Source organism: Trichechus manatus, unplaced genomic scaffold, assembly GCF_000243295.1.
Source record: "Trichechus manatus latirostris isolate Lorelei unplaced genomic scaffold, TriManLat1.0 scaffold00138, whole genome shotgun sequence".
NCBI lineage: Eukaryota > Metazoa > Chordata > Mammalia > Sirenia > Trichechidae > Trichechus > Trichechus manatus.
Genome location: NW_004444074.1, coordinates 7052201 through 7075162, shown reverse-complemented (window position 1 = coordinate 7075162; position 22962 = coordinate 7052201). Strand labels below are relative to the sequence as shown.

Here is a 22962-nt window from a genome sequence, read left to right as displayed (position 1 = left end):
CCTGTCCTCAAATTGCATTTTTGGCACTAAAACAGCTTGTCTGTGTCCTGAGCCAGATGAACACCTGTATTTCTTAAAGTATATACTAACTGATGGACGTCAAACTGGTTCCTGATCAAGTCTTTTATTATTTACTTCCACCAAAAGATCCAATATTGGGGCAACTACGGAATCATCTATTATGCTGGGGCAAGAACCAAGACAGTAGAATTATTTTAGATCAGTCAGTTAGGAGTGGGCTGCTGGACAACAAGGAGGTTAGCAGCGTCACCAAAGTCCTTTTTAGAAATGCATATGCTTAGGCCCCATGGCAGACCTACTGAGTCAGAAACTTTGGGGGTGGGGCCCAGCAACCTGTGCTTTAACACACACTCCAGGTGTTTCTGATATTCACTAAAGTTTGAGGACCACTTGTGTAAGCTACGTAGGATTGTTCCACCAGGAATCGGTAGGACTGAAAAATGTCATCCCTTTGGAAAAAAAATAAGCATACTATATATAAACACACACACACATACTATATATAAATACACTCATACACATTCAAGAAACTGCCTGAAATCTTCTAGAGATCTAGGACATAGGATGTAGAAGAGAACTTACCTGGGTGCTTTCATCATGAAAACCCTCCAAGAAGCTCTCTAGTAACTCATCTGCATTGTCAATTCTTTCAGCATATTCTCCCACGATCCAAATCATAGCTGCTCGAGCATCTGGCTCATCAAGTGAGTCTAAGTTCTCACACAGAGTAGCAATGATACTTTCATACCTGAGATAACAAAATTGACTATGGTTACTGAAAGCAAAACTTAAAAACTGTATTTAACAGTGAAGCTAAAAGCAAAACTATAGACAAGGCACCCTAAATCAAACCACCAAATTTCTAAGGTGTTTAGTCAAGAGAATGTACAAGCTTTTAAGCTAGAAGATTATAAATGTTTAAAATTCTTCAGTTATGTTTTAATTATTAGACTTTAAACCTTTATAAAAACTCATCAGATATTCTTTTTACAAAGGAAAAAAAAAAACCAAATCTGTGATGTAAGATTAATACCATCATCTTGTATTTATTAACAATCTTTCTTATAACTAGATCAGAGAAATTCCATTTTGTTTTTAGGAAAATAGACAAAAACAGTATCCAGACTACCAACAGTAACTCTGTCCCTTAATTCACCTACCTGTTTTTTTATAGAGATCTTTATATTCTTTCCTCCCAAGGTCCCTCATACTAATGACTTATTTCTCCCAAGAAACAAGTGATTCAAATACTGATTTTTATAGGTCTAAATTCTCTCAGTTTTACCATATTGAATCCATATCCATGGCTAATATAGCTTAAAGCTGTATTACATGAATGACATTATGTAATAATTTATGTACACTTAGTTGTCTGCTTTACTTCCACTGAGTAAACCAGGCTCTTGATAGCTCTTTCTTAAAATTAAACTGTCACAAGTCCTTAACTACCTTAAACCAGAAATGCATGCATTTCTCTACAAATCATACTGAGATACATACAACACTCTCATTTTCTGGAAGTATGGTAAAAGTATACGGTTGTCTTTCTAAAAATACTTTTTCTAAAACTTTCACATACATGCTTACACAATGCTTCATAAACCATGACCTTGCTGAACTATTTCTACTAGTTTCTGAGCACACTTAGTACTTTAAAGACTAATTAAAAGCTTCAGCAGAAGATATCTCTATGATTACAAAGCAAAATGAGATTTTGGGATACTTACAAGATCTGTTCCTATTTCACTCTTTCAGATTCTTTAATATTTGCTTTCAAACACAAACCTAAGAGTATTTTTGTTTCATAAACTAAGAGGCCTCAATCTGAAAAATTTACGGAGAGAAAATGTAGATTTTGCATATCTGTATGGGAACAGCTACAACATGTCAGAAAAGGCCTGAGACTGTAATAATTAACTGTTACATGTTCTGTAATTTCCCACAAAGTACCAGGTAATATGCAAAATGAACAGTGCAGCTGTCACCTTCCTGGCTTTAATGGCAGGGTAATGGTATAATTTACCGTCCAAAGTGAGATATTTCTGAGAGTAAAAACAGGCATGATCAATAAATATGCCTGGATAAACTGGGATTATGCCAGAGGAAACCTAGAACACATAGTTACCCAATTTAATGGTAACTTTACCAAAGAGTCTGATTATGCTAATTTCAATATATGCCAATGGGCAGTATACAGTCAGATACAGTTTTAATTCTTCTAAAAGTAATAGAGTGAAAAAATCAGGTTTTAATTCCTGACTACCTTGTACGTTTTTGATTTTTAACAAAATATCCTACTATGACCAGTTACATTAAAAAGAATAATCCTCCTTGGCCAGTTACAAAACGCCTTACTTAAAACATAGAAACAGAAATATCTGAACCTACTTATTGGGATACTTGCGGAAGATGTCCCGGATGACAACAATTGCCTCTTGGACCACATAATTTACTTTAGTCTGGATGAGATCAAGCAATGTGCTTACACAGCGCTCTGCAGATTGCTGTGAAGAGGAACATAAAAAAACAAGAAATCAGATAATCTGTCCAATAGTATTACCTTAAAAGAAAAACAACAACAACCAAAAAACTCTGAAACATACACGTGCATCAACTAAACTAAAAGATTAGGCACTTAATTTGACCAAGATATACTAGATGCTAGGCTATCTGATACAGATACACAGAAGTTCTAGATATGCTCCAAATTTTACTGATTACAAAATATACTGACAGATGAATAGTCCAAATGAAAACAACCATCTTGGATATCTGGAAGAATAGAACTGAGAAGAGAGCATTACAGAATAAGCCAAGGTAGGAGGTTTCTAGCTGGAGTTCACAGGTAAGTGTTAAGCAGAAGGTGTCTTTAAACCTCTTGAAATGAAATGCCAGATTTTGTACGTGCATACATAGTATGATCTGATTTTTGTAAAACATACACCTGTGTATGCAGGACTACATAAACAAGGATTTAAATCATGTACACCAAATCACTACACAATGCATCTCTGGGTAGGTGGACGGAGAGAGGGTGTTTTATTTCTGTTTAACTTATCTTAATTTATAATTTCACAGTGAACAAATACAGCTTTCCTAGTAGGAATAAAAGATTTTTTGTTTGTTTTTTAATTAAGGGATGAGACACAAATCGCTATCTTACCCTGATCTATAAAAATTAGAAATGGTAAAAACTAAGGAACAGAAGACTAGGAAGCGAGGAACTTCTGATCCTCATGCTTTAACTTCTCTCAAGCAAATAAAATAACTTCATTTTACTTGGAAACTAAGAAGGGCCAGGGGTTTATCTCCTGTTATATAAACAGGTAAAAATTACTGGAGGGGAAAATATTACTATGGGGTTGACTTTTCAGTGGTATCAACAACTTATTGCTTAATCTTTAAACTAATCAACTTAATGTAACAAAATTATAAAACTTTTCACCTCAGTATTATTTATGGCAACTAGAAACATCTGTATTTACAGTCATGATAAAAATATCAACTCCAATAAACTCTTAAAGACACGTAAACTTCCACTAATAAGCCCTGTTCTCTTAGCTTAGCATTAAATTAAAATTCATTTTTTCATTTGTCACATCTTTGAAACCAACTACACATTATAAAAGGGTAAGGTGCCCTGAAAGAAAGCAGCAGCTCAATTTAGAAGCTATACAGAAAGTCTATTACAATTCCCTTGCTGGTTCTTTCTCTTATCCCATGGGTAGGTTAGTTATGAATAGGCAATCACTGCCCACCCCTTGCCCCAACAGCTATGTTTGATCTAGGCAACTCTTTAAAAGTGATAAACCTGCATGGCTGAAACAATTCTAGGAAAAGTTCTAAGGCAAATCCAGGCAACGTGGGATACGAGAGCACTAGATAAAAGGCAAGATTCTTGAAGGCTGAAATTGTTTCCAGTGAAAAGCACAAATGCTACCAAAATCTGTCCAAGACTGTCTTGGTTGATAGTAGGTAGGTGGTTATACCTTGATAAAAATGTATGTGAAATGCACACCTATGTTCATGGCAGCATTGTTCACAACAGCAAAAAGATGGAAACAACCTAGATGCCCATCAGCAGATGAATGGACAAACGAACTATGGTACATACACACAATGGAGTAGCATGCAATGAGAAAGAACAATGATGAATCTGTGAAGCATCTCATAACATGGATGAAACTGGAGGACATTATGCTGAGTGAAATAAGTCAATCACAAAAAGACAAATATTATACGAGACCTCTATTGTAAAAACCCATGAAAAAGTTTACACACAAAAAGCAACAATCTTTGTTGGTTACCAGGGATGGGAGGGGTGGGGGGGAAATACTAAATAGGCAATAGATAAGCGGTATGTTTGGTGAAGGGTGAGACAGTACACAATACTGGGGAAACCAGCACAACTTGTACAAGGAAAGGTCATGGAAGCTCCATACACACATCCAAACTCCTGGAGGGACTGAATTGCTGGGCGGAGGGCTGTTGGGACCATGGTCTGGGGGAACACTACTAGCTCAATTGGCATAACACAGTTTATAAAGACTATGTTCTTAAAAGCCTGTGAATAGCCATCTAAGATACTCCACTGGTCTCATCCCTTCAGGAGTAAGGGAGAATGAAGAGAACAGGATACAAGGAAAAGATCAGTCCAAAGGACTAATGGACCACAGCTACCAAGGCCTCCACCAGACTGAGTCCAGTACAGCTAGATGGTGTCCGGCTACCACCACTGACTGCTCTGACCGGGACACAATAGAGGGTTCTGGACAGAGCTGGAGAAGGATGTAGAACAAAATTCTAACACACAAAGAAAGACCAGATTTACTGGCCTAAAGGAGACTGGAGAAACCCCGAGAGTATGGCCCCCAGACACCCGTTTAGCTCAGTGGTGAAGTCACTTCGAGGTTCACCATTCAGCCAGGGATTGGACAGCCCCCTAAAACAAAACGGGACTAATGAGGCACAGCAGTACAGGGACAAGGGCTAGAAGGCAGAAGGGGACAGGAAAGCTGGTGATAGAGAACCCAAGGTTGAGTAAGGACAGTGTTGATGTGTAGTGAGGTTGTTAACCATTGTCATAGGACAACATGTGTACTAACTATTTAATGAGAAACTATTTTGTTCTGTAAACCTTCATCTAAAGTGAAAATAGCAGCACAATTGGAAGAGCGTAGTCAATGTCACTGAACTGTGCATGTAGAAGTTTTTGAAATGGTATATCTTCGGCTATGTATATTTTCACAAAAAAAAAAAAAAAAAAAAAGGTCGAGAACGGAGAGGGTTGACATGTCGTCGGGTTGTTAACCAATGTCATAAAACAATGTGTACTACTGTTTAATGAGAAACTATTTGTTCTGTAAACCTTCACCTGAAGTACAATAAAAAAAAAAAATGTATGTGAAGTGTAGTGATAAAAAAAGATATAATGTATCAGGATCAAACAGACTTTTCCATTTCTCAAACAGAACAACAAAGTGTATTAAATATCTGAAGCCACTAAGCTAGCAAAACCAGGAGTGTAAACCAGGATTACTTAATTTCTTGCTATAATCACTAGTCTACTAAATGATTTGTCAATGGCAACTAACTTGAATAAACACAAGGAAGGTCAATTAGGAACTTGGCTTTCATAGAAGCTTCTCTGACATAGCATCTGCCTCCTTCTCTTCCTCTGAAGTACTGGTCATACTGTACAAATTATTTCAGTATCCTTGAGAAGTCATATGGCCCAACCCTCTGACTCTAAGCAGAATTACACATAATCCAGTAGCAAGAACAAATACGGGGCTCTGAACCCACAATAACATAGTGAACAGAGGCCATCATCAGTTTCAACAAATTTCTGAATGAAGGAAAACAAATGGAGGGCTGGTAACTGATGAAGTAGGACAAAATAAGCTGCAGTCCATTATACCTGCTGGAAGGGTGCAGCCAAGCTAAGAACCAATCTGCCCTCTAGGACCACAGAGGGGCTCTTCAAGAGGCATTCCAAGTAAAGGTCAACTCACTATCCTAAAGCAGAAACCTGCTAGTCGACAGCCCAACTCATGTACACAGAAGTCCTAATCAGCTTTCCTATTGTTTTATTCTTCATTATAAATGGGCTGCATTTTACTGTATTGCATGGCATACACCCTAATTTAAAAATCTTACATACATATGTATATGTATATATACACAGATACACAGTGTAATGGGTTTCTCTTATATACAGTCTTTCTGGCCTTGGGTTTATAATTCTGCCAAAAATGACTGGCTGGGCTACAATTTTGCAAAGGATTGGTTTATTACTATGCAAATAAGGGCTTGAAAATCCACCCAATGAGATTGAGCCCCTTGGAGTCCAGCTCAGAGACTGATTATTTTTACCATTCTGCTAGGCTTATATAAGGGCCAATCCCACAGAGGTTTACTGGGGACCTCACTATCATCAAGAAGAGTCTGGCACTGAACTCGTCTTTTGAACCCAGGGTCCCTGTGCTGAGAACTTCCCAGACCCAGAAGAGAGACAACTGTAACACGGAAGGCGCGAGATGACAACAAGCACAGCAAAGTCCAGCGGCAAAGAAATGGTGGTAGCAGTATGAGTGGCAGGAACCAGGAGACTGGTGAGAGACAGCGTGGTGGGCTTGCCAGCCCAGAGAGAGAGAGCGCTAAGCATCTCTGGGCAGGAGACTTGCTGGCGGAGTTAAAGAGCTTTAACACTTGCCTGAGCCAAGAGGGGCCTTGGCTGCAGATGCAGCTAAGAGATGGGTCTGGCCCATGGGTGTGACCAAGAGATGGGCCTGTTACTTCTGAGTTGATTCTGATCCCAAGTTGTAGCCTGTTACTTACTTCCCTAATAAACCACATAACTAAGTATGGTCTGTGAGTTTTGTGTGGCCACTGCAACGAATTATCGAAACAAGCAGAAAAGCAGAGAGTGCTGTGTGGGGGACGGCTGGTGTCAGAAATGGTGAAAAAGCTGGAGTGGAGGTTATGTCTGACCTCTACCTCATAGGAACCAGCTTTGTGCTGATCCTGATTTTCATCCCTCCTCCTGAATGTAGACAGTTCCTGATACTAGATTACAGATAGGCAGATATTTATGCAAACATCATCACACAATGCCCCAGATAATTAAATTCAAAGTGCAGAAACAAAACAAAAAACTGTAATTCATATCCCCCGAGATTCAAGAAGGTATTGCAACCATAAAAACAAAAAAGGCAGTACTATGAAAAAAGTACCCCAAACATTAAAGAATAATAAAGAGATGCTTTATGGGATGATGGCTGTGCAGAAGCCAAAAAGCAATTCAAGCGAAAAGACAGAGGACTTAAAGAGAGAAAGGTCTAAGACAAAAGGAAGTTTACAGATTTTGATATTATTCTTGAAAAGCTGAAAGAAGGTAGAAGTGCAATGAAGACACACAATGTAAGACAAAAAGGCAATTATAAAGACTCCAGAAAAAAACAAAAGTTTCTTTAAGGAAGAAAATACAATCATCGCATACTGTATGGCTCTATATATTTATATAGCCATAATATGCAAAATAAAAAAAGAAATAGAGGAATATTATCTCAATTTACAAAGAAATCAATATAGGACCAAAAATTCATGATTAACTATACTGGAATACAGGAGAGGGGAAAAGTGGGAATGGGAGGTATATGAACTATACTTATAGCACAAAGCTAATAAGCAATGTCTATTATTAGTAAACCCATAAATAACAGCATAAGCATATTATTTAGAGATATGGAAGTAATCAAAAGAATAACTAAAACCAGAAATAGTTAAAGAGCTGAAAATTATTCCCTCTTTTGGGTGAGAGACTAACTTGAATTGTAAACTTTCACTTAAAGCACAACATTAAAAAAAAAAAAAATTACTCCCTCTGGTAATAGGGTCTAGGTAGGGCAGGAAAGGACCAGGGACAGCTGTTTTTCATTAAAAGTTCTTTACTATTTTAAGTACAGGCTTTATTATGCTGATAAACCAAAAAAATGTACTTAAAAGAAAGGAATGAAGAGAACAGTCAGAAAGCTGTAATATGTGATCACAACTACCACGGACACTTGCCTCCACCTTGATGGCACACCGTCCAATGGCTCGCACAGCTTTGCGAACAAAGTCAACATCCACCTCTGTGGCATATTCCTTCAGTTCTGCCAGAACCTGTTAAAAATCCAGGAAGCAGACAATGATTAAGGATTCTCAAACAGCAATTTCATGGTCTAGTTTATTCTGAAGGTCAGATCTTAGGATCTAAGTCATTGTAAACTTCAGTCTGCTGAAGTCTGACCTGTGCAATGTTGGCTTGGGATGCCAAACGAATCATGATGTCCAACTTCTCTAGTTTAACATAGATGGGATCGTTGTACTTCACGAAGAAGACTTTGATTTCCTGCTTCAAGATTTCAGGCCTATGGCACACAGAAACACAGGATAAGGAAGGTGAAGGCATATATTGATAGATTCTTCTGAGTATGTATTAATATCTAATCTGTGCCTCTCTGCCAGCTCCTCTTCCCCAGAAAAAGAGCCACAAACTTTCTCTACACCCCTCTATTCTTGAGTTCCATTTGACTGACTACTTTTATCCTTTTTAAGGGTTAGGGTACATGTTGCCAAGAAGAACTGCTGGAATAACAATAATCCTACTCTAAACTATAGACAGAACCATATTAAACAGGCACTATGTAGTGTACCTTAGAAACCCTGGTGGCATACTGGTTAAGAGCTATGACTGCTAACCAAAAGGTTGGCAGTTCAAATCCACCAGGCACTCCTTTGAAACTCTATGAAGCAGTTCTACTCTGTTCTATAGAGCTGCTATGAGTCAGAATCGACTTGACGGCAACGGGTTTGGTTTTTTTTTTTTGATATACTGTACCAAGGAGCCCTGGTGGAGCAATGGTTAAGTGTTCGGCTGCTAACCAAACGGTCAGAGGTTTAAACCCCACCAGCTGCTCCCCAGAAGAAAGATGTGGCAGTCTGCTTCCATAAAGATTATACTGCCTTGAAAACCCTATGGGGCAGTTCTACTTTGTCCCATATGGTCGCTATGAGTTAGAACTGACTTGATGGCACACAACAACAACATGTAATACACCAAAGAACGCTGGCGGTACGGTGGTTAAGTGCTCGAATGCTTGTATATCAGAAAGAGACCCTTCAAAAAAATGCAATTGTAGAGCAACACCAGGCATTTATTATAGGAACACTCCAATATTAACTGTTAGCCTCCTGATCCTGGGCAAGTTGTCCTGCCATATATCATTTTCATTTACATACATTAAAATCCTAACATTGGCTTATTTAGGATTGATATTATTAAGCTAAATTCAAAATTACAAATACTTTAATCACTAATTCACTATTTCCCAACCTTTTCTGGACAATTAGGTTGATGTTCCTCAAGGCGACGTACTGCACCTCCGGCTCCCCAGACAGCAAAGTGACAAGCGGAGGGGCTAATTTCTTCAGCAGCATATTGTAGTAGTCAGAGTCCTTGGGCAGCAACTCTAGAAATTTCATTAGGACTTTTACTGCTGAGAGCACCACTGCTGAGTTGGCATGGGATAGCCGGGGAGTTACCCGCTCACAGATGCTGAGGGCAGAAAAGAAAAACTATTATCTTGAATTACAATTTCTTTACTCAGTCTATTCTATAAAGTAGTATGTCAGAGGCTCAAATATCAAGAAATTAGAGAATCAGTCAGAAAAGTCAAAACTCCATGCTTAGGTAAAACTGGAATCCAACACTACAGAAGCCTCATTCCCAGCAAACTACAGGCAGAGCAGGGACATCAGGAAACCAATAATAAGGGATGTTCACAATGGAGGGAAACTAGCAATACCCAAAACACTTGAAGCTCACACCATTTACCTCCTGTTTTATAGTCCTCTCTGTCCCCCCACATTACGTAAGGGCTCCCTGTCTCACAGTCCATTTCTCCTCAACCTACAGGAAGTCAAATTAAGGAATCTGAGGGTTATTTCATAGTGAGAAGGAGAAATTAACTTGCGGCTGAACGTTTCACTGTGAGATGCAGGAGGAGGTGGGTCGGCAGAGGAAATTACTCAATCCCTTGCCTCAGGATTATAAGGGAAACTTTGAAAGTTGTTTTTTTTTTTTTTTAAATATCAGAACACCACTGCAATATTCTTCCAACCTTTTCCCCTTCTCCTAGCCCATGCCACCTTCATTTAAAAGCCTCGAGAAATCTTGCATATTTAATTACCTGTTGAGGATTTTTCAGAAATTAACCTAATTTTAATAGCTCTCGAACAACATGAGTGGCTAGCTGACTATATTCAATTAAGGACACAGGTAGGCTCTCCTGTATCTACATGGTTGACTCCCTGGTCTCCTTCAGATCTCTATACAAATGCCACCTCCTCAGTGAGGCCTTCCCTGGCCACACTTTTACAGCTACCACCTTGCATACCCAAATGCCCAGCATTTCTTAGAGCCTTTCCCTATCTTACCTTCTGTCTTAACACTTATCACCATCTGAGACATTATATACTATATCATTAATTTTGCTGTCTCCCACCCCCACTCCCATCCCTCAGAGTAAGTGCTCCATGTCTACTGCTGTATCTTCAGGGACTAGAACAGTGCCTGGCACATAGCATGGGCTCAATAAATTATTACTGAATGAACAAGTGTAATTTGTCAATAATCAACAGAAAATAAAACTCTAGGTAAAGTTCTTTCCAGAAGATATCTGTAGTTTCCATGACGGAAAGAAACTATCAGGGTGAGCTGAGTTAAGTCCAGAGGGAACAATTTCCCAGACAAGTGAAGAGCACTTACATTATAGTAGCTTGGAAATCAGCTTCAGCCAGGCAAGGAAGGTTCTTATCTACCATAATTAAAATATGTCAACTTTAATGAAGAGCCAACAATTCTTCAGAAGTACTTCGCCTAGTACAGTGCCTATATATACAATATACTCAATAAAAACTGGTGATAATTTCAACTCCGTAAACTAGAATGTGTGTAAGTGCATATGAAATTTAGTAGCCAATTTCTGATAGTCAAAGAAATTGATAGAGGACTGAGCTGCTACCGTCAGAACAATCCAGGTGTGCCTTCCAAAATCTGCTCCAAATTCAGACAGATGTGATTTCCATATCTAATGGAAAGCATTATGTACTCTGTCAACTCTGATTCCTAGCAGCCAATGCACTTTCTCTAGCATAGAATTACAGGTGTAGTTAAATTCAATAACTAGTGATCTAGCCACTTACTACGCATCTAACAGAATAAAAAGTTTGTCCTTACAGAAAGAGACACTCAATAAACTTTGTTTGTCAAATGGCTAGGAACTGCTGTGTGGGAGATGTGAGACAATGGTGATAGGGATTTTAGCTGGTGGTAACTGTACTGTTCAAACAAGAAAAGAAAAACATGCAGCTCTTAGAAAAGAGCTATTTTGGCATGGTTTACTCTACCATCTAACATGTCCCTAAATCCAGTGAGAAAATACCTTGGAGATAATAATACCTACCCAAGCCACTGATCTTCTTCAACATAATAGACCCTTATTCTAACAGCAGACACTAGAACTTATTGAGTGAAGCCAGATTCCTTGATACTATCCAGAAGAACAGACTGACCTCTGAGCCTCCCGGTCATCTTTAGGGTTGTAGTTAGATAGGCAGTCAAGGATGAAAATCTGGCCCCATTCAGTGCACTCATTCAGGGCTGTCAGCAGCTTATTAATGTTCTGTGGGTTCAGATCCAGTAGATTGCTGTTTGGGTGAGACTCACTGATTTCAGATAATGCTGCTACAGCATTGGCCACCACCTGGGAAAGAAGAGATATGACCTTGATTCACCAAGATCAGTCAATTTTGATAACTACTTCACCAATCATCTCTGGATCACTTTATAGATCACAACTCATAACCATTTCTGAACATTTTACCTATCATATAGAAACAGATAAACTGCTTTCAAAACATACATTAAGCTGCTAGTGATGGCATTGTATAGCTTCCTAGTAGTCAGGCAATCTGGCATTAAAACAATTCATGTATTAGCAGAGTCACACATGATTTACTATTAAGGCAATATATAAGCCGTTTTAATAGTACTTAAAACTATCAATAAAATCAAGGCATTTGAACAGCTACAAAAATAGTAAAGTCCAAATATGAAATATGTACATGAGGCAACAGAGAGAAAAATCTAGGCCAAATAATTCTATAGCTGTCTGGGTGTGTGTATGGTGGGGGGAGTTACACCATTAATTATATCTTAGATTCTAAGAAAATGCGGGCTTGGGATTCTAGTTCACTAGTATGCGATGCTGGGAAAGCACATCATCTCTGTGAAATTCAGTTTCCTTATTTGAAAACTGCGGATAATTTAATCCACCTCACAGGTTAGTTTTAATCTGAGGATAAAATCAGATGACATATGTATAAGTGGTTTCCACAAAGCCTGATATAAACTTAAGGTGGTAATACTACCATAATGCATCAAGTTGCATATTTTTTCACATTAACGCCTCTGAAATTGGGATGCATTTTACACTGGATGACGTGTCCATTTTATAGGCAGCATTCTTCTTTCCTGGTCATACATAAAATAGTAATGCATTTCATAATCAGTAGCATCTTAGATTCAGTAGAATATGGTATCTCGAATGTATCCCTTTATATACTACGATAAATGAAAAATTGCTACCTAAGATAAGAAAGTAGAGACTTATATCCTGACTAACAGAACTGGGAATTTGTATTAGTTGCAAAAAGAAAATTCAACTCTCTGTATTAAATTACAGACTATTTCTAATATAACAAACAAATCTACAACCAATGAATGGGTAAATAATTATAAAAGACTGCCAAAGAAAACACAAAATATCTTTACTATGGTCCTATTCAAGTGAGTTTAAAACCACATTTTGCAATGAAGCTCCCAGTTGTCACTGAAGATTAGGTGAGGCTGAATATAAATAGTCTTTAAGCATAAAATGTGATGGGAGGTAGCAGCTTCAGCAATTGTGTTGCTGAAAAGATTGAATGGTATTTTTGTACTGAAAGATTATCAAAAATGCCAATGCATTATTAATTTCTACTTAAGTCCCTTGCTAAAAGCTTGAGAAACCACGAGTTGAATGATTATTCTTTTGTAAGCAAGAGAAGAAACATAATGGCCACAATTTAGCTAGTATTTTAATATCTACATTACGTGGGTAGTCTGCAAATTATCCCAGCATATTATTTTACCTAGAAGATAAATGTCTAGAAAATATGTATCCATTGTTATGTAGAGAATAATGATGTCACAAATAGAATCATCTCCAGCTATAATTTGGTAATCAAAACAAAGATACCAATATGAAAAATCAAAGACTCACTTGTTAAGTATGATTACAGGTATAATATTTTATTGTTATTAAGACAAATGAGGAATATTTACTTAGTTCACCTACTGGAGGGTAGCATATATGAGGTTCTTCTCTGATTTAACTTTTGTTTGCTAACCCCACCACATGGGGTCCTGGTGGCACAGTGGTTAAGAGGCATGGCGTGCTACGGCTGCTAACCAAAAAAGGTCAGCAGTTCAAATCCACCAGCTGCTCCTTGGAAACCCTATGGAGCAGCTGTACTCTGTCCTATAGGGTCCCTGTGAGTTGCAATCTACTCGACGGCAATGGGCAATTCCACCATCAAACAATGATGAAATAATAAATCTCCTCCACTGTCTCAGTGCTTTACATGCAATGAAAAGGTATTTTATTTTCAGTGCACAATACATTAGACAGACCTGATAATACATGAAGGATTAAAACGTCATATTGGAAGACCAAATGCCTGTTTTGATCTAGCGCTGCTAATACACGACCGGTTTTGTCAAAAATAAACCTCCTACCACAACTTACTTCTGCCAGTCAAACCCTCTTCATGTTAAAAAAAGAACTTATAAAGTCTGTTAATAGTAAATGTAGAAGAAGAAAAGGTGCGATCTGAAGAAAAACACCAATGAGGAGAAAAGGAAGAGAACAAGATGCCGAACAGAACGATCAATTAGAATTCCTCTGTTATTATCACAGGCAATTGGAAATTAAACCAAGTGTATAATGCAGTTAATGAAGTATCTGTTCTGGTGTTTAAAATGGCAATTTCCACTTATTTATTTTATCACATAAAAACAAGAAAGGAAACAGAGAAATTAAGTCTAATTAAAAGATTCAGAAATCAGATTAGAAAATTATGTTTAGCAAAGCCTGCATTCTGAGAAAAGCTATCACTGAAGACACTGACTGACCAGATGAGATGCTATTCCGCCCTCCAATACCAAACTCTATTCTTCGAAAACTCTTTAGAGTTCCTTTCATTCTACCACTCCATTTTCATCTCCTAATCTTCACATTCGGATTGTTCTGTTTTCAGTAACTTACTGAGGCATGATCATAAGAGAGTTCTTCTAATCAGTAAGCCATGTTTCTCTCACTCTTTAATGGAAATTTCAAATAAGTCAGTCACACTGAATCTAAAGTAGACAACGAAAAAGATGATTTCAGACAGGAATTGGGAGGCTAAGAGAGACAGCAAAGGGAGGAAGACCCACTTGTCAATGTTTACACTTTGTATCTTCGGAATTCCATACTATGTACATACATTGTCTATTTAAAAAAATAAACTTTAAATCGATTGAACCTTAAGGTTCACTCTTCTAGAGAGCCTTCTTCTCCAAACATTTCAACATCAAAAAAGAGCAAATCCAACCCTTGCAGTAACTGACTTACCAGTGGATTAAAACAAAAGTATGCCTCTTTCCCTTGAACCATGACTCTGAATTTGAATTGTTAAGATTACTATGTATAATATTTTTTCCCTAAGAAAACTGGTATTCCTCTCAGGAAATAATGCCACAAAGAAAACAACAGCCTCCTAACCATAATCTCAGAAATATTGGAGTTCCCAAGGAAAAAAGGGGTTTATAAAAGATAGTTCTGCTTTTTAAATGGACTTATAAATACGGTTTCTTTAAAGAGTGAGCTTCCTCAGTATATTAGTTGATTTATAAAAAGTTGGCATCTGGCTACAAAGAACTACATCCATAGCATTAAAAAAAAAAAATTTATTCATCTTGCCTCCCAGTTATGGTAAACTCTACTCTTTGGGAAACTGCAACTAAACATTCCCCTGGCAGACCTAATAAAGCATGTATTTACCTTATGGATATTTATCAAACACAAACAGGTGCACAGGCACGCGCACACACATAAAAGCATACGTAGACACACACTCAGGACTTATTGAGTATTTATAGAGTACTCTTTCTCCACCTTAACTACAGACTTCTCTTCAATTTGATAGTTCCTTATGGATCCTTGGAAACCATGGTGGCACAGTGGTTAAGAGCTCGGCTGCTAACCAAAAGGTCGGCACTTCGAATCCACCAGGCGCTCCCTGGAAACCCTATGGGGGGCCGTTTTACTCTGTCCTATAGGGTCGTTATGAGTCGGAATCAACAGCAATGGGTTTTGGTTTTATGGATCCTTAGAGTCTGTTAATTTTTTTTTTTTTAATTGAAGTGAGATTCACATAACACAAAATTAACCATTTTAAAGTGAACAATTCAGGGATATTTAGTACCTTCAGTGTTGTGTAACTACCACCTCTATATAGTTCCAAAACATCTTCGTCATCCCAAAAGGAAGCCCTGTACCCATTAAGCAGTTGCACCCCATTCCTCCCTAACCCCTACCCCTGGCAATCACCAATCTACATGCTGTTTCTATGGATTTACCTATTCTGCATATTTCATATAAATGGAATCATACATATGACCTTTTGTGCCTGACATTTCACTCAGCATAATGTTTCAAGGTTCAGCCACATTGTAGCATGTTATCAGTACTTCATTTCTTTTTATGGATGAATAATATTCCATTGTATGTATACACCACAATTTGTTTATCCACTCATCCACTGATGGACATTTGGGCCGTTGTCACCTTTTGCCTACTGCAAATAGTGCTACTATGAACATATGTGTACATATATTTGAGTATCTGTTTTCAGTTCTCTTGGGCATAAACCTAGGAGTGGAATTGCTGGGTCACATGGTAATTCTATGCTTAACTTTTTGAGGAATGTAAATTGTTTTCCATAGTGGCTTTACAATTTTACATTCCCCCACCAATTTCTCCACATCCTTGCCAACATGTGTTATTTCCCATTTTGTTTTAATTACAGCCATCCTAAAACTAAAACGAAACCCACTGTCAAGGAGTCAATTCCAATTTATGGTGACCCCATGCATTATAGAGTAGAACTGAGCTTCACAGGGTTTTCTTCACTGTAATCTTTACAGAAGCAGATTGTCAGGCCTTTCTTCTGCTGTGGGTGGGTTCGAACCACCAATCTTTAGGTTAGCAGTCAAGCACAAACCATTTGTATCACCTAGGGACCTTGCAGCACGTGTGAAGTAGTATCTCAATGTGATTTGATTTGCATTTCTCTAATGACTAATAATATTGAGTATCATTTCAAGTACTGGCCATCTGTATATCTTCTTCAGAGAAACATCTATTCAAGTCTTTGTCCATTTTTTTGTTGGGCTATTATTGTTAACTTTTTTTTTTTTAAAGTAAGCAATTTGTGTTTTGACCTACTTTATACTATACCTGGAGCCCTAGTGGCATAGTGGTTAAGCATTTGGCTGCTAACCAAAAGGTTAGCAGTTCAACTCCCCCAGCCACTCCTTGGAAACTCTATGGGGTAGTTCTATTCTGTCCTATAGTGTCGCTATGAGTCGGAATCGACTTGGCAGCAATGGGTTTGGTTTTTTTTTTGTTTTTTTCTTAATCTATCCCATAGGACAGTGGTTTGTGACTGACTGCTAATCTAAAGGCTGGTGGTTTGAACCTACCCAGCAGCTCCACAGAAGAAAGGCCTGGAGAAAGGCTTCCATAAAGATTATAGCCAAGAAAACCCTATGGAGAAGTTCTACCCTGTAACACACGGAATCACCATAAGTCAGGATCAACTTGATGGCAATGGGTTTTGTTTTGTTTTAAACTATACCTAATAGAGTGAGTTGCACAGAGAGATAAAAGAAATAGTGGCTAAAATTTATTGCATTCTGACTATATGTCATTAATCCTCATAACAACTCTGAGGTGTTGTTATTGTTGTTGTGTACTATCAAGTCGATTCCGACTCTTAGCAACCCCATAGGACAAAGTAGAACTGCCCCATAGGGTTTCCTAGGCTGTAAATCTTTATGGGAGCAGATCCCCAGGTCTTTTCTCCCATGGAGCCACTAGTGGGTTTGAACTGTCAACCTTTTAGTTGGCAGCTGAGCACTTTAACCACTGCGCTACCAGGGCTCCTCAACTCTGAGGTAAAGCCAAACAGAAAAAAACCAAAAAACCAAACCCACTGCCATCAAGCTGATTCCAACTCATAGCAACCCTATAGGACACAGCAGGACTGCCGCACAGAGTTTTCAAGGAGCGGCTGGTGGATTCGAACTGCTCACCTTTTGGTTAGCAGCCATATCTCTTAACCACTGTGCCACCAGGGCTCCACTCTGAGGTAGTTACTATCAAAATCCACCTATTATGGACAAGGAAAAGGACTCAGAGAAGTTCAGTGACTTGTTTAGGGTCACACCACTAGAAAGGGATGGTGCTGGAATTTTAATCCAAATCTGTGTCTGATTCCAGCATCTGTGTACTCTTGTTTCCAGCACTTATACAAGCTTCAAGAGCTGTGTAAACTTCAACTGGGGAAAGGGAGAGAAAAACCAGGGCTGGGGGAGGATAGCATAATCAAGCATTACTTCCAGGCAAAGGTGACATGTAGATTGATACAAGGGAGAAAAATATATTCTTCTGCTTCATATATTTCAGAGCTAATATCCTGAAAGCACTTAAAGTGGAAAGATTTACTATCCAGGTATAAAATGTGATTCATAAGCTACCTCTATTTTATATGCAGCAATTCTGAGGACAAAAATTTGACCTCATTTTTTTTTTTAAAAAAAAAGAATGAGTTGGAGTGATGGGTATGGTTAGAATAAAAATGACCCTGTTAAAAAAAGACTCTAAAAGGAAATCTGGATATCCACTGAGAGTGGAATATCATAGACAGAAGCTCCTTTATAAAAAATCTCTCCTACATTTCCCTGTCCCTTTGATTTTCATCTTGCCCTATAATTTCACTCATTTTCATAGCCATAGGACACAAGAAAGATACCACTTTCAGTACAGTGAGCAACTTCCTCCCATTAACTAAATTACTATTTAGAGGACTTTCATTTACAACAATGACCTTCAAGGTCACACACTCTGAACAGATTCATGCTTCAGTTTTTCTGTTCAATTTGCTATCCTTTTGGCTGGTGCTCCTAAAGACATGACTAAAATAAAAGCAGTAAAATAAATGAACAAAACTATTATGAAGAAATACACTGGTGGTTTATTTTTATCCACTTAAAAATCACCCACAGTTAGGGATTTTGTTCTCGCCTTTATGGAGTTTCCTCAAATAACATGTTAAAGCACAGGGAACATATATTTGTTCTGTGCACATTTCAGCAGTCATTACCGCCTCCTCAAGGAGACAATGACTATGCCTTACCAGTTGAATTTTGTTGTCTTTTTTTTTCTTAAAGAAGTAAAACTTAGAGCTCATGCCTCAGTCCAAAACACTGTCCACAATGCCAACTGATAAATGCCTACCGCATTACATTCTACAATGTTCAGGTTTTTTTTCCCCCATTTTTCCTTCCTGGAATGAAAGCTAGAACTACCTTATTGAGCCAACACATCTCACTGTGGTAAGAAAGTTTGAATACATGGTAACAAGGTTTACAAATAAAACTCAGTAAAAGTCATTATTTAAACTGGTGTAAGGTATGATCTGATAAAATGCAAATATTCTCAAAGGCAAAATACTACAAATAAATATCAACAAATAGGCAAAAGGCACTCCTAAGAAGTTACCTGGCCCACAGACTCTAATAAGTACACTAAAATATGCTGCAACATGAACAAAACATTTAAAATTACACCACTTATTATTTCCTTTTGAGAGTAAAGTGCTCTCCTGCCAAATCAGAGACTTGACATCATCATAAAGGGGGTACTAAGAATTGAACAGGCCTCGATCTTTTGGAGCACCACTGAAGTACTATGTACAACAGATCCGTTTCCAGGAAGTTGTTGATGAGAAGTGCTTTAAAAGTGTATCCTTGAACAATTACCTTTTAAAATTAATTCTGCAATGATTTGCCAAGTAATACTATAAAAAGATTTAGTTTCATTTGTGGGCAAGGTGCCCTCAGAGGTAACCTAAGAAACAATGTCTGGCTTTAAATAACCCATACAAAAAAAATAAAATTGCTTCAAAAAATTAAAAAATATCTTTTGCCACTGAAAGACTAACCCTTCGAAAATCATTGACATCCAACATCACAATCACTATAGTATGTAAATGTTATTATTAAGGACTTTGCTAGCTCTCTATCCTTTAATGCTCATAGCAATCCTATAACATAAGCACTATTTGTAATCACCATTGTGCAGATGAGGATACTGAAGCTTAGGGAGGCCACACAGCTTAGAAATGGCAGAACCAGGATACAAACCCAAGCTGGTTTGGTTCCAGAGCATGAGCTTTAGCACAATGCTACAGTGACTAGAAGAAAAATGCCATTTCACAGCTAAAAAGCACGATTCCATTTTGGGGGTACTTAGGGTCACTATGATTCGGAACTGACTTGATGGCAATAGGTTTGGTTTTTTTGTTTTTGTTTTTAATACAGAATAAGGAGCTCTGGTGGCTAAGTGGTTAAAGTAATCGACTGCTAACCGAAAGGTAGGCAGTTCGAAATTATCAGCAGCTCTGCGGTAGAAAGATGGGGTGGTCTGCTTCCGAAGAGATTTACAGCCTTGGAAACCCTATGGGGTTGCTATGAGTCAGAATTGACTCGAAGCAGTGGGGTTTAATACAGAGTGGGTCAACACTTTATAAAAGAAGGAACTAAATGCAATTTAGTATCGTGGATTGAACTGTGGAATAGTAAAAGGACATTAGTGGAAAAACTGGTAAATTCAAATAAAATCTGTAACTAAAAGTAACGTACCAATGCTAACTTCTTAGTTTTGACAAGTGGATCATGGTTATGTAAGACGTTAACATGAGGTAAAACTAAGTGAAGGGCATATGGGAACTCTCTGTACAACTTTTTCAGCTTTTCTGTAAATCTAAAGTTATTCTACCCAAATGAATTTATTTTTTAAAAGCCTAATTTGGTAAAGTAATGGTGAAGTAAAACCAATGATAATGATTTTAAAAAAGGAAGTGAGAATACATGGAAAAATATTTCCACAAAGTACATTAATAAAGGAAAACAAAAAGTGCCTGCTTTCTCTAAGTATGGATAGAACAGTAGTCAGATCAATGGTGGGAAATACAAAGGTAGGCAGTCTGACTTACATCAAAGCAGCCTCCAGTGAGTCTACTTATTCAACACTTCAAGCCTTCAGAAATTGCCAGCTGCTCCTCTTTTAGTATCAAGTTATAACATTACTCACTTGGGGAACTCAGACACAGACGGCACATATTAACTCCTACATTATTTTTACCAAGCGCCTACCACCCTCACACATGGCTAAACTTCGACCAGCTCCATAATTCCATATTATGAACATTCGGCATGAGAAGCATTATACGTTTCTAATTTCACTTATGTATAATATTTTAACTCTGTAACTGCCACTTAGTCATATATATTTAGGGATAACAGAAATCATATAATGAAAGTACTAAATTAAGTGATGTCATTAAGTTTGCTATGCTTCTGGAATTACCTTTAATAGACAGTTTAACACAGTTACACAGGGACACCAAGTAAATTCTGACAAAAAGTCTCCTAGAACATAGAAAGTGATCTAGAAAGACAAGTTTCAACATTCATCATTTCAGAATGACAACACAACACAACTATACTTTCTAATGCTTAAATAAGAATTATAATAATTGGGAGAGGCATAATGTTAGTTCTGTTCCTCAATAATAGCTGCAGCTTATGAAGCATCTACTTAGGAATCCCCAGGTGGTACAGTTAATGCACTTGACTACTAACTGAAAGGCTGGAGGTTCATATCCACCCAGAGCAGCCTCAGAAGAAAGGCCTGGTGATCTACTTTTGAAAAATCAGCCACTGAAAACCCTATGTAGCACAGTTCTACTCTGACACACATGGGGTCACCATGGGTCACAACTGGTTATATGCCAGACATTATTTAAGTTTTTAGATAATGCATTATTCTGTAAAATAGACAGGAAACTGCCTATTTGCTCAAGACCACGTTTTTAGTTAAGTAGCCAAGCCAGCACTCAAACAGCAGCCACTCTGGCTCTAAAGCCTATATGGTACTTCTATAATCCATATAACCTGGGCACTGTTGACATTTTGGGCTAGATAACTCTTTGTTGTGGGGAGCTCTCTGTAGTATGGTTAGAGTATCCCTGGTCTCTGTGCATTCGATGCCATTTGTACTCCTCCCCCCAGCTGTGACAACCAAAAGTGTTTCCAGACATTAGTAAATGTCCCCTGGGGAGCAAAACTGACCCCGGATGAGAACCACTGTCAACATCCCATGCAGCCTCTATGTGCTGGCAAGCACACAGTCAAAACACACTCTTCCTTTTGAGAAGATAAAGTTATTTTTCATAAAACAGTTCTCCAGAAAAAGTTCAAATTCAAAGAAGCTGACAGTTAAACTAGAACCTTTGCTAAAGGCTAACCTGGGCCTGAATTGAGGCTATTCTGAGAGCATGCTGCTTTTGCAGAAGAAACTTCAGCAAATGAAGAAATATGGTTTTTTAACTACTTTTTCAGAGAGGGTGGAGCAACGGAAGAAAGGTACTTCCATGGTCAGCTCTGAGAGTGACAGAAGTCAGAACTGAGAAGGCCTGAAAGACAGAGATTAAAGTGGCTATGTGGTAAACCAAGGGGACTTAGGAGCACTGAGCTCAAAATCAAAAAGCAAAGTGTATGTGGTGGGGCTGTCAAGAAAGTCAAGTAGCAAATTCTACCATAGATATGTTAACTGAAGTTAGAATGCCCCAACATGCTTCTGAGAGAAAAAAGAAAACCACAGTAAGCAAGAAAATCCTAACGTATGGGTGAAAGGCTAAAGAATACTTACTATCACTCAAAAGTCTATTTTTCTTACAAATACAAACTTAGTGAAATGAAATTTTAAAAACCTTGACATTCCTAAAGAGATCATGGGAGCTATTTTCCTATAGTTCCAAAGTATTTCCTTATTCTGAATACAGGGTTACTTTAAAAATAAAGGACTAATAAAATCCACATCTGAAAATAAGTTTAGTTCTAATTCCTTCAGAACAGATGTTATTACATGAATTTGTTCGACATCAAAGGAATCGGAACCTCTTACATCAATTATCATGGCAATAATATTAACCTGTGCCTAATGTCTACTTCATAATTACAGTAGCAGCCATCATTTTCTGGGCTCCCATAAGCCAAGTGCTTTGACAGGCACTTTTCATGCAATAAGTCAACTAATACTCGCAACAACTCTATAAGATGTTAATCCTCATTTTACAGACTCAGGGTGGTGAAGAAACTTGAACGAGAACATAAAGTTCGGAATTAACAGTGAGAATTTTTTACTTCAAAGTCCATCTTTTCTCTCTTAAATAGTATTTCACTGAGAGTCAGCTTTAATCAAAGTATAAATAATAAAATAACTACAGGAAAGAGCTGTGTGTTATCCTCCCAAAACGACAGGAAATGAAAATACAATAATAAGTTTTATTACCTGCAGCAAGGCACACTGCCCAGGAACCAGGCTGGAGGTCAACTTAACCTCAAGAGTAGTTGGATTTTGATCAACATTTTATTCTCATATTAGAAGATTTCGAAGTCACTTC

General features: G+C 37.9%; 1 protein-coding gene across 5 annotated transcripts in view; it reads right to left on the bottom strand.

Moving 5' to 3' along the window:
• AP2B1 (adaptor related protein complex 2 subunit beta 1) overlaps positions 1-22962 on the bottom strand; it is a 131750-nt gene that overhangs the window by 76615 nt on the left and 32173 nt on the right. For all 5 annotated transcript variants that reach the window (XM_023739692.1, XM_004385430.2, XM_023739689.1 and 2 more), the window contains exons 6-11: positions 11641-11831; positions 9401-9622; positions 8315-8435; positions 8092-8187; positions 2410-2525; positions 604-769 (exon numbers count right to left, since the gene is read on the bottom strand). In XM_023739692.1, coding sequence (XP_023595460.1) covers positions 604-769; positions 2410-2525; positions 8092-8187; positions 8315-8435; positions 9401-9622; positions 11641-11831 — 912 coding nt within the window. The remainder of the gene's footprint in view (positions 1-603; positions 770-2409; positions 2526-8091; positions 8188-8314; positions 8436-9400; positions 9623-11640; positions 11832-22962) is intronic.